This window comes from Aythya ferina (genome assembly GCF_964211825.1).
Source record: "Aythya ferina genome assembly, chromosome: W".
NCBI classification, from domain to species: domain Eukaryota; kingdom Metazoa; phylum Chordata; class Aves; order Anseriformes; family Anatidae; genus Aythya; species Aythya ferina.
In genome coordinates this window covers 10034629-10046459 of record NC_140313.1, presented here as the reverse complement: position 1 = coordinate 10046459, position 11831 = coordinate 10034629, and the positions used below count along the sequence as shown (strand labels likewise).

At 44.5% G+C, this 11831-nt stretch overlaps 1 protein-coding gene across 3 annotated transcripts; it reads right to left on the bottom strand.

Annotated features, from left to right (window-relative positions):
• Nucleotides 1–2768: 2768 nt before the first annotated feature.
• Nucleotides 2769–9345, bottom strand: LOC311426538 (chromodomain-helicase-DNA-binding protein 1-like). 3 transcript variants are annotated; one of them, XR_014686801.1, is made up of 6 exons: nt 9172–9345; nt 8917–9013; nt 8090–8147; nt 6077–6287; nt 5389–5863; nt 4393–5267 (listed from the first exon to the last, which is right to left on the bottom strand). XR_014686801.1 is itself a non-coding variant. In XM_084502964.1 (5 exons), exons 1-5 carry the CDS (start codon nt 9336–9338, stop codon nt 4013–4015), a joined length of 696 nt encoding a protein of 231 aa, XP_084359090.1. In that variant the 5' UTR covers nt 9339–9345; the 3' UTR covers nt 2769–4012. The 3 variants fall into 3 exon arrangements, 2 of the variants coding, with proteins under 2 accessions (XP_084359090.1, XP_084359089.1); XM_084502964.1 differs by lacking the exons at nt 4393–5267; nt 5389–5863 and adding an exon at nt 2769–4175; XM_084502963.1 differs by having other exon boundaries at nt 4393–5863.
• Between the last annotated feature and the right edge of the window lie 2486 nt (nt 9346–11831).

Sequence of the window (11831 nt, the reverse complement as noted above, 5' to 3'; positions counted from 1 at the left end):
GAGTTGTCAGCGTGATAACACCACTAGGGAGCAGCATGTGGTAAGGGTCTACCGCTGGAGGTGGCAAGATGAGAATGGGACACAAGTGTTCTTTAAACATTTCTGGTCAGCTCGTAATATGACAAGCCGCCAAGGAGAACTTGGTTGTAATTGTGAGTTGGAATCTAGTGCGGGAGCTTGGAGGTGTATATATATGAGTATTAATGGGGCAAACATTGTAACAGGACCACTTGGTAATGAAAACACTTTGTATTTTCACGCCCCAAGGAATAAAAGGGAATGGGACGGTCCTTTTCCAAATGGAACTTCAGGTCGGCAATGGCAAAGTTGAGAGTCTCTGGGTAAGGATCAAGGGACAAACGAATAAAGGGGATGTCGTTGTGGGAGTCTATTACAGACCGCCTGGCCAGGACGATAGTGCCGATAAATTATTCTTTACAGAACTAAGAGAGGCCTCGAGATTAACTCCCCTTGTCCTTATGGGGGACTTCAACCTGCTGGACGTTAACTGGGAGTGCCACACGGCTGACACGAGCAAGTCCAGGAGGTTCATGAAGCACCTAGATGATAACTTCTTGGTGCAGGTGCTAACGGAGCCAACTGGGAAAGGTGCCCTCCTAGACCTGTTGCTAGAAAACAGAGAGGGTCTGGTGGGAGATGTGGTGATTGGTGGCCGCCTCGGTCATAGCGACCATGAAGTGGTTGAGTTCAAAATTTATGGTGACAGAAGGAAAAGTGCCACCAAAACCTCATCCCTAGATATGGGGAAAGCGGACTTCAGGCTGCTCAGGGAACTAGTCAGCAAGGTCCCCTGGGAAACTGCTCTTGAAGGCCTCGATGTCCACCAGTGCTGGTCACTCTTTAAGCGATGCCTCCTAGAAGCACAAGATCAGGCAATTCCAAAATATCGCAAGTCAGGCAGGCGGGGCAGGAGGCCGGCGTGGCTGACCAGGAATGTTCTAATGGAGATTAGGCGGAAACAGAGAGTGTTTCGCTACTGGAAGGAGGGCCAGGCGTCATGGAAAGAATACAGGGATGCTGTTCGTGTTTGTAGGGAGAAAGTTCGAGTGGCCAAAGCACAGCTAGAGTTGAAGCTGGATGTGTCTGTGAGAGAAAATAAAAAGGGTTTTTTTAGATATGTGAATGGAAAAAGGAGAACTAAAGAATACATAGGGCCGCTCCTTGATAGAGAAGGTCTCCTCACAGACAATGACGTAGGCAAAGCAGAGACGCTTAACGCCTTCTTTGCCTCTGTCTTCAATGCCGATGATGGGCTTCGGGACCCAGGGTGCCCTGAGCTGGAGGGCCGGGACGGTGGGGATGACAAACTCCCAACCGACCCTGAACGTGTGCGGGATTTGCTACTCCAACTGGATCCCTACAAGTCCATGGGTCCGGATGGGATTCATCCCCGGGTGCTGAAAGAGCTGGCGGATGTCATCGCGGAACCTCTTTCAATTATTTTTCAACGATCCTGGGAATTTGGAGAGGTCCCGGTAGACTGGAAGCTGGCAAATGTTGTGCCAATTTTCAAGAAGGGTCAGAAAGAAGACCCTAGCAATTACAGGCCTGTCAGTCTCACGTCAGTGCTTGGTAAAATCATGGAGAAGTTGGTTCTCGGACTTATTGAGGCACACCTGGGGGACAAAGCGGTCATTGGTCCCAGCCAGCATGGGTTTGTGAAGGGTAGGTCCTGCCTAACTAACCTGATTTCCTTTTATGATAAGATCACCCGTATGGTGGACCAAGGGAAACCAGCTGATGTGATTTTTTTGGACTTCAGCAAGGCTTTTGACACGGTTTCCCATAGGATCCTACTGGACAAAATGTCCACCATACAGCTAAATAAAAACATCATATGATGGGTGAGCAATTGGCTAACGGGTAGGGCCCAAAGGGTTATGGTAAATGGGGCTGTGTCAGGCTGGCGGGCGGTCACCAGTGGGGTCCCTCAAGGCTCCATTTTAGGGCCGGTACTTTTCAATATTTTTATAAACGATCTGGATGTAGGAATAGAGGGTATTTTGAGCAAGTTTGCTGATGACACCAAACTTGGAGGAGTTGTGGACTCGAATGAGGGTGTAAAGGCCTTACAGAGGGATCTGGACAGGTTGGAGAGCTGGGCGATCACCAACCGCATGAAGTTCAATAAGAGCAAGTGTCGGGTCCTGCACCTGGGACGGGGAAACCCTGGCTGCATGTACAGACTGGGCGATGAGACGCTGGAGAGCAGCCTAGAAGAGAGGGATCTGGGGGTCGTGGTAGACAGCAAGTTGAATATGAGCCAGCAGTGTGCCCTGGCAGCCAGGAGGGCCAATCGTGTCCTGGGGTGCATCAAGCACGGCATCGCTAGTAGGTCAAGGGAGGTGATTGTCCCGCTCTACTCTGCGCTGGTGCGGCCTCACCTCGAGTACTGTGTGCACTTCTGGGCACCACAGTATAAAAAGGACATGAAACTGTTGGAAAGTGTCCAGAGGAGGGCTACGAAGATGGTGAAAGGCCTGGAGGGGAAGACGTACGAGGAACGGCTGAGGTCACTGGGCCTGTTCAGCCTGGAGAAGAGGAGGCTGAGGGGAGACCTCATCACAGTCTACAACTTCCTCGTAAGGGGGTGTCGAGAGGCAGGAGACCTTTTCTCCATTAACACTAGTGGGGCGTGCCATCCTGCTGCGGTGGTAATGGGGCTCCCCAGAAGGTTACTGGATCCCAGATGAGCCCCCAATTTGTGAGAAACAATCTGTAGCCAATAACACAGGTTCAGGCAAGGATCTCAGTGAAGTAGCATTTTTATTCGCAATTGCAATGGTGGATGTTCTGCAAGCAGGAGTGCACAGCAAAAGTATATCATAACCTTATATTCCCTATTACCTGATGCTTGATTCCTCCCCTGTTTCCTCATAAGCTGAGTACTACAGGTTCACAAACTACTTGACCTTTATTATTATACCATATATGTACAATTTTATTTGCCCAACCGTTAATTTCTCCTTTTCCTTTTTTTTTCCTTCTTATCTCATGGTTAGAAGGCCTGTGTTTTTTTTTTAACTGATTTGGCACTGCTCATCTTGTTTTTCTTAGCTATCCTCCTTATCGTGGGATAGTGGGACCTTCCCCTTACCTGCTTTACATACTCCCCACTGCTATGCCTCTGTTATGCCTGCAGAATCACTTTTGAATACGCAAGGTTAGTGGAATTTTACACTGCAAAAACACCTGCTATTGCAAAAATACAACTTTGTTTCTCACACTATCACTACATGCCCTGACAAAGAGGCCATCCCCCTCTTTCCTGTAAGCCCCCTGAAAGTACTGGAAGGACACTATAACGTCTCCCAAGAGCCTTTTCTTCTGCAGGCTGAACAGCTCCAGCTCCCTCAGCCTGTCTTCATAGGAGAGGTGTTCCAGCCCTTTGATCATCCTCGTGGCCCTCCTCTGGACTCATTCTAATAGGTACATATCCTTCTTATATTGGGGGCCCCAAAGCTGAACACAGTACTCACGAGAGCAGAGTAGAGAGGGAGAATCTCCTCCCTTGACCAGCTGGTCATGCTTCTTTTGATGCAACTGAGGATACAGCTGGCTTTCTTGGCTGCGAGTGCCCATTGCCTGCTCTTGTCGAGCTTCTCATCAACCAGCACTCCCAAATCCTTCTCCTCAGAGCTGCTCTCAATCCATTCTCCACCTAGTCTGTATTTGTACTTGGATTGCCCTGAGCCAGGTGCAGGACCTTACACATGACCTTCATGAGGTTTGCACAGGCCCACTTGTCAAGCCTGTCGAGGTCCCTCTGGATGGCATCCCTTCCCTCCAGCGCATCGACTGCACCACACAGCTTGATGTCATCGGCAAACTTGCTGAGGTTGCACTCAATCCCACCATCCATGTCACTGACAAATACGTTAAACAGCACTGGTCCCAATACTCACCCCTGAGGGACACCACTCATCACTGTTCTCTACCTGGACATTGAGCCACTGACTGCAACTTTGAGTGCGACCATCCAGCCAATTCCTTAGCCACTGAGTGATGCGTCCATCAATTTAGAGACAAGGATATTGTGTGAGAAAGCACTGCATGCTTTACACAAGTCCAGGTAGATGACAGCAGTTGCTTTTCCCTTATCTACCAATTCTGTAATCCCATCGTAGAAGGCCACCAGATTTGTCAATTTGTTCCTGTAAACACAGTTAATCAGAAAAAATGCTCAACAAGTTGTAAAACAAGAAAAACTGAAGCAACAGAGTAGCTCCAACCACATGCCAGTGTAGACATTTATCTTCCCTAATTATGTTGTGTATTAAAATTTAGTACATAGAGTTTAATATTTTTATGGTTAAATATGAGAAACGTACACTGTAGAAAAATACCAGCTAAAAACAAGAGCCCACACACACTTTTAGTTTAAATTTAATTTGTCAGATAGATGTGATCTATGTACAATCAGTGTGCATTGTAACAATTCTATTAATAAAGTAATTCAAATCTTCTAAAATATTATCTGGCTGCATAGCACATTTGATGTTATTGCCCATTTTAAGAGGGAAAACAAATGGATGTACAATAAATTTTGGCTAATTTGATTCTTAAGTGTTCAGATATTGAACACTCCTCCTTTAAAACTAATGGACCGGAAAAAAACTTTCCAGAACACAATTTAATTCAATATTTCTCATCATTTCATTACAACAAATCACGATATTGACAGTTTAATAGAAACAAACAAACAAACAAAAATGTATCTGAATTATCAAATAAAAAAGGGGCACAAAAGGAATAAAAATGTTCCCTTTCCCCATTTCTACATTCTGAGCAGTGGTTTCATCAAGATATTTTATTAAAAAGAATTAGCACACTGACTTTTTTTTCATACTTGTGACAAGAAGGCCTGAGCTGGTGGGGAAAGGAACAAGAGAAAAAAAAAAGTTAATTTAATTAATTTGCAGTGATTTATTTTCATTTATTTATTGTAAAAAGGCATTATTACAACTGATCACAGAAGAAATCCTGGCTATGTTACAGTTATAGATAAAGAATTTAAATATTCGAGCTTGTTATGAAAAGTGGCAAGGTGGTTGCAGTGTAAAATGTAAACATACAGTTTTGGAAAGTGAGAATTCTTTACTAAGAAAACAAAGCAAACTCCTCATTCCTTCTTGAAACATGACCATATGTCAGTGTTTAAAAATTCATTTATAAACAATTTAAACTGTGTTCAGCCTAAAAACAGTTTTATAAGATCCAGTCTTGATGGGATAGTGTTGAGGTCCCTGTAAAAAAAATAATAAAAAAAAAAAAATAAAAAAAGAGAAAAAGTGCCACAACATTTGCAGCACTGTGCAGCATAAACTTTAAATACAAAAATATTTTTCTTTTGTTGGGATAACAGACCTTGCATCCTGGGAAGAAGTAACAATACTGTTACTGATAGAATATCCAGTCTTTCAAGTCACATAAGGCAATTACTGTGTTAGCTTACTGTATATGGCTAAAAGAAGGTCCAGAAAATGTCAGTCTTTGTTATGTTTTTCGGCTACTCCATGTATGTTCAGGTGTATTTTTGTGATCTGATGAGTGTTCAAATGGAGATCTTGAACCATAAGGAGACTTCTGATCTAATGGTGACCTTGAGCCACTACCAGAAGCTCTGTGGTCCATTTGCCAGTCTGAGTGGTACCTATAATCTCTGGAAGATTTATGATGGCTGTACTCTGAAATTGAACAGGGATCTGAATGCATCCTGTGGTCTGAATGGGAATGGTGATCTGAATAAGGCCTACTATCTTTTAAACTTCCTTCTAGGTTTGACCTGTGATCTCTGCTCATGTGGTCATCCAACTTCCTATGTTTACTATCACTATAGTATCTGAAACAAACAAACAAAACACCAGTATATTAGTATTACTGAATACACGGTAAGAACTACAATTATGTCAATTCAACAGAACTGCATTAGAGAGCTTTCTTTGCAATTCTGTATTAATCAAAACAAAACAAAACAAAACACTTTGTTGCTTACTACAAGCAGGTTACAGGAAGGGAATTCTTAAGAGACTTTACAATAGCTGAAGCAACTTACCTGCTGTCTTGTTTGTAGTGATCCCACTCTCTATGATCTTTTCCATTGCTGAAGGCTGAATACGGCCTTTTCCTAGAGTCAGTTTTCTTATAAGCAGCTCCCTGATGCCTGTCCTTATGATGATCATGGTATTGTGACAAATGTCTATCAGAAGAATAACTGTCCCTGCTACTGTCATCATGGTTTGTATTCTCTTTAATTCTTTCAACATCTGTTTAATAAAGTAGACAAAGGTTATAAGCCTTAAAGGAACCCTCAGGAAGTTTGCAGATGACACCAAGTTGGGGGGGAGTGTCAATCTGCCAGAGGGTAGGAAGGGCCTGCAGAGGGACCTGGACAGGTTGGATCGAAGGGCAGAGGCCAGTGGGATGAGGTTCAACATGGCTAAGTGCCAGGTCCTGCACTTTGGCCACCTCAACCCCATGCAATGCTATGGGCTTGGGACAGAGTGGCTGGAAAGCTGTGCAGAGGAAAAGGATCTAGGGGTGTTGGTAGATGCTCGCCTGAACATGAGCCAGCAGTGTGCCCAGGTGGCCAAGAAGGCCAATGGCATCCTGGCTACTATCAGGAATAGTGTAGCCAGCAGGACCAGGGAGGTGTTCATCTCTCTGGACTCAGCTCTGGTGAGTCCGCACCTCGAGTACTGTGTTCACTTTTGGGCCCCTCACTTCAAGAAAGACATCGAGGCCCTGGAGCATGTCCAGAGAAGGTCTACAAAGCTGGTGAAGGGTCTGGAACACAAGTCTTCTGAGGAGCGGCTGAGGGAACTGGGGTTGTTTGGTCTGGAGAAGAGGGAGGCTCAGGGGAGACGTTATTGCTCTCTACAACTACCTGAAAGGCAGTTGTGGGGAGCTGGGGGTAAGCCTCTTCTCCCAGATAACTAGCAATAGGATTAGAGGGAATGGCCTCAAGTTGCACCAGGGAAGTTTCAGGTTGGAAATTAGGAGACATTTCTTCTCAGAAAGAGTAGTCAGACTTAGGAACAGGTTGCCCAGGGAGGTGGTGGAGTCACCATCCCTGGGGGTGTTTAAGGAAAGGTTGGACGTGGTGCTTAGGGACATGGTCTAGTGGGTGATATTGGTGGTAGGGTGATGGTTGGACCAGATGATCTTGAAGGTCTTTTCCAACCTTAATGATTCTATGATTCTATAAGGAAGTCTTATACACTATACATTTTTCTTCACCTAATTCAAACAGCATTTCTACCTGTCAGATTTAAAGCAATATGAAAATGACAGTATCATTTGACAGAAACAAGATCTAAACAGTTTAAAGACAAATGCACTAATGTGAGTGAACTCAGAGAGACCTCAGAAGTAAATAGAAGGCATGCAAGCTAGGAATATGTAGGGCTGAGAAGCTAAGCTTTTCAGCCTTATAAACTGAATGGAGAGTATGAGTGTGGTCCAAATGAGAGGTGAGTAGAGGCCTTCAACAGTGCACTTTTAGACAGAATGGTTGGAAGTTCCTCTCTAAGGAGAGAGAGCCGTAGCATGAACGTCAGTTCTAAAGGTACAACTTATTAATGAAACATATTATGTTCATTTTAAACCAATGATAACATACTCAAGTTTTACATGACATGATATAAAAATAAGTATTAAAAGAAGGTAAGTGTGGGAGCATAGAAAAACTGATTTTGTCAACAATAAAAGACATCCCATATTTCCTGAAGTCATGGTGACATTACAACTGCTACAAATATGCACAGAGCCTCCAAGAAGTTTACAAGTTTTGAGTAGGCCTCTCTCCCTTGCCAAAATTAAATACAAATATTTGCTTTTTATTTATTTTAAAAGAACGGCCAAATAACTTGCTACTAAAATCAGGAAGTACCAGGTTCAGTCTCTGCTCAGTTGAATTTCATCAGCAAATTAGTGAAGTTATGCCAAGACAGCCTATCCCTATTATATCGAGGAATATGGGAGTTCTAGGAAACATTTTTAAAACTTATTTCATTTTACATCCCACATTTAAGGTACATAGCACAAGAATACACTTAAGATTTCTTACCTGGATTTCTAATTACTTGTGTATTCACATTGCTGCTAATGTTCTGATCATTATGTTGCTGAAAGAGACAAGTACAGAAACTGTAATTGATAAATCCCAAAGTTGCATCTGAATTCTTCAGAAAATATCCTAACAAAATAGACTAGTTTACAATGAACAGAAAAATACACTTCAAGTAATCATTTTGTTATTGTTCCTTTGTTGTGGTTTAACCCAGCCAGCAGTTAATCACCACACAGCCTCCCCCCGCAGTGGGAAGGGGGAGAGAATTGGAGAAAAGTAAAAGCTTGTGGGTTGAAATAAAGACCGTTTATTAGAACAGAAAAGAAAAGAAAATAATAATGATAATGATAATGATAATAGTATTACTACTACCAATGTGTACAAAATAAGAGATGTACAATGCAGTTGCTCACCACCCGCTGACCAATGCCCAGCCTATCCCCGAGCAGCAGTTCCCCCCACCCTGGTCAGCCACCCCATATTAATTGTTCAGCATGACATCAGATGGTATGGAATATCCCTTTGGCCAGTTTGGGTCAGCTGTCCTGGGTCGGTCCCCTCTCAGCTCCTGCTGCACCCCCAGCTTCCTCGCTGGCAGGACAGCATGAGAAGCTGAAAAGTCCTTGGCTTAGTGTAAGCACTGCTCTGCAGCAATTACAATATCGGTGTGTTATCAACATTATTCTAATCCTAAATCCCAAACAGAGCACCCTACCAGCTACTAAGATGAAAATTAACTCTATCCTATCTATTAAATTGATAATCTAAAAAAAGTTATAATAATTAGAATACATATTTGTATAGAGAGAGTTTTAAAGTATTACCTGAGATTCTTGGCGTTTTTTGATTGCATGTTTATACAGTTTGTGCAGCTTTCTGGCATCAAATTCTGTAAACTTGGAGACAAAAATCCACAAGTTTCTGAGGAGAAAGAAAGAGAGGTTATAATTCTTCCATATATTAGTTTTTCATGTACAATACAAGAGAACGCAGACATATTATTTCAACTTTACTTCAGTAAACTGAAATCATATTATGGATTTTCCTTTTTCCAATAAAAATTTTGTAGAATAACTTACTTTCTCCATTGTTTAATTTGTTCAGGATTTGGGTACTCCTTTAGACATTCAGTAATATGGTCCCCAATTTTGATTAGGCACTGTCTAGTATGTTCTAGCTGTTCCCTTTCAGAAAGGCCTTTCTCTGGTCGATCCAGTTGTTTCAATGCTGCTTTGACAGGCCTCATTCTTTCTTTGCACTGTAAAATGGAAAAAAAGAAATACATTAATTCAAAGGGGAAAAAAAATCTAAAACATGACCCACCCTTACTGTGCTATTTATACAGGCAAAAACAGTACTGATCTAAGCCAAATGAAAAAGACTTCACTCACAGCCCATTACATTTAGTTTTACAAGAGGTTTAATTTGGAAAAAAAAGTATTTGAAACCAAGTAGAAAATTTATTCTTATATTAGATTATATACATTAGATTATATGCAACACAGATATTAAATAAAACACTAATTTAATATAAAAAAAATAAAAGGGAAAAGAATTATTATAATGCATTTTTAAAATCATGGGTTTAACAGCACGAGTATATCAGACAAGACTTATATTACTTTTTAGGACCTTGAAAGCTATACAAACTCAGTGTCAAGATTCAGTATATTTCAAGTAGATACTTTCTGAAACAATTAAACTTGGCATTCAGCAGAAGATAAGCATTCCTTCTCTGAGCAGTTTATAAGCCCTTGTTCTATGCAGATATTAAGAGAAACTAACATATCTAGGATAAAGATATGAACGACATACGAACAACTCCTCTGACGGCAGTCTCCCGTTAGCTAGGCTGCAATGGTCTCCACCAGGCACGGTGCTCTCTCCAGGAAGTCAGTACACACCCAGACCGACTGCCCATCCAAAAATGCAGCAGTTCAGGTCACTGGATGCGGGGAGTGTCTGAGCCTGTTGCTGCCATCGGCGGGAGGCAGAGAGACTGTGTGCATGAGGTGCGAGCAAGTGGACGACCTGGTCCGCATGGTGGCAGAACTCAAGGAGGAGGTGGAGAGGTTGAGGGCTATCGGGGAGTGCGAGCGGGAGATAGACTGGTGGAGCAACTCCCTGCAGGGCCTGAAGGAGAGGTACCGGGGTGAGACACCCCAAATGGGGGTGGACCCCCTGCCCTGTCGCCATCGGGCAGAGGGAGGGGACCTGGGAGTTGAGGAGGAATGGACACAGGTCCATGCTCGATCTCGCAGGCGATGCCCTCCCCTTCCGGCCCTGCCTTCCCAGGTGCCCTTATACAACAGATTTGAGGCCCTGGAGCTTGAGAGACCCGTGGGTGAGGATGAGGTAGGAAGCCTACCCAGGAGGACGCCTAGGGCGAGGAAGTCGACTCCACGCCTCAGGACTGCCTCCACCAAGAAAGAAAGAAGGGTGATTGTTGTAGGCGACTGAATCCCTTCTCAGGGGAACAGAGGGCCCTATTTGTCGGCCTGACCCTACCCATAGGGAAGTCTGCTGCCTCCCTGGGGCCAGGGTCAGGGACGTTGCCAGGAAGCTTCCCAACCTGGTTCGCCCCTCTGACTATTATCCTCTTTTGATAGTCTAGGCTGGCAGTGACGACGTTGAAGAGAGAAGCCTCAAGGCTATCAAGCGGGACTTTAGGGGGCTGGGACGATTAGTGGAGGGAGCGGGAGTACAGGTGGTGTTTTCGTCCATCCCTACGGTGGCAGGGAGGGGTACAGAGAGGACACGGAAAGCCCACCTGATAAACACGTGGCTCAGAGGCTGGTGCCAGCACAGAAATTTTGTTTTTTTTGACCATGGGGCGCTTTACTCGGCACCCGGCCTGATGGCCGCAGATGGGTCCCTATCTCTAAGGGGAAAACGGATCCTAGCCCAGGAGCTGGTGGGGTTCATTGAGAGGGCTTTAAACTAGGTAAGATGGGGGATGGGGCTGAAATAAGGCTTGTTGGAGCTGTGCCAGGGGGAACGATGGCAGGGCCAGGGGAGAAGGCAATGGCCCAGCTGAAGTGCATCTACACTAATGCACGCAGCATGGGTAACAAACAGGAGGAGCTGGAAGCCATCGTGCAGCAGGCAGGCTACGACTTGGTTGCCATCACGGAGACATGGTGGGACCACTCTCACGACTGGAGTGCTGCAATGACTGGCTATAGGCTCTTCAGAAGGGACAGGCAGAACAGAAGGGGTGGTGGTGTGGCTCTCTATATTAGAGAATCTTTTGATGTTGTGAAACTCGAGGCTGGGAATGATAAGGTTGAGAACCTGTGGGTTAGGATCGGCGGGAAGGCCAACAAGGATAGCATCCTGGTGGGGGTCTGTTATAGACCGCCGAACCAGGATGAGGAGACGGATGAGGAGTTCTACAGGCAGCTGACAGAAGTTGCGAAATCATCAGTGCTTGTTCTCGAGGGGGAATTCAACTTCCCTGACATATCCTGGAAACACAACACAGCCGAGAAAAAGCAATCTAGGAGGTTTCTGGAGAGCGTGGAAGATAGCTTCCTGACGCAGCTGGTTAGTGAACCTTCCAGGGGTGGTGCCCCGCTAGACCTTCTCTTCACAAACCGAGAAGGACTGGTGGGAGATGTGGTCGGAAGCTATCTTGGGCAGAGTGACCACAAAATGGTGGAGTTCTCTATTCTTGGCGAGGCTAGGAAGGGGACCAGTAAAACTGCTATATTGGACTTCCGGAGGGCTGACTTTGAGC

Coding starts and splice junctions, on each gene's coding strand:
- LOC311426538 (XM_084502963.1), bottom strand. CDS start 9,338: ATGAGGCCTGTCAAAGCAGCATTGAAACAACTGGATCGACCAGAGAAA. Junction 9,014..9,171: donor CAAATTAAACAATGGAGAAA/GTAAGTTATTCT, acceptor CTTTCTCCTCAG/AAACTTGTGGATTTTTGTCT. Junction 6,288..8,089: donor ACAAGTAATTAGAAATCCAG/GTAAGAAATCTT, acceptor TTTATTAAACAG/ATGTTGAAAGAATTAAAGAG.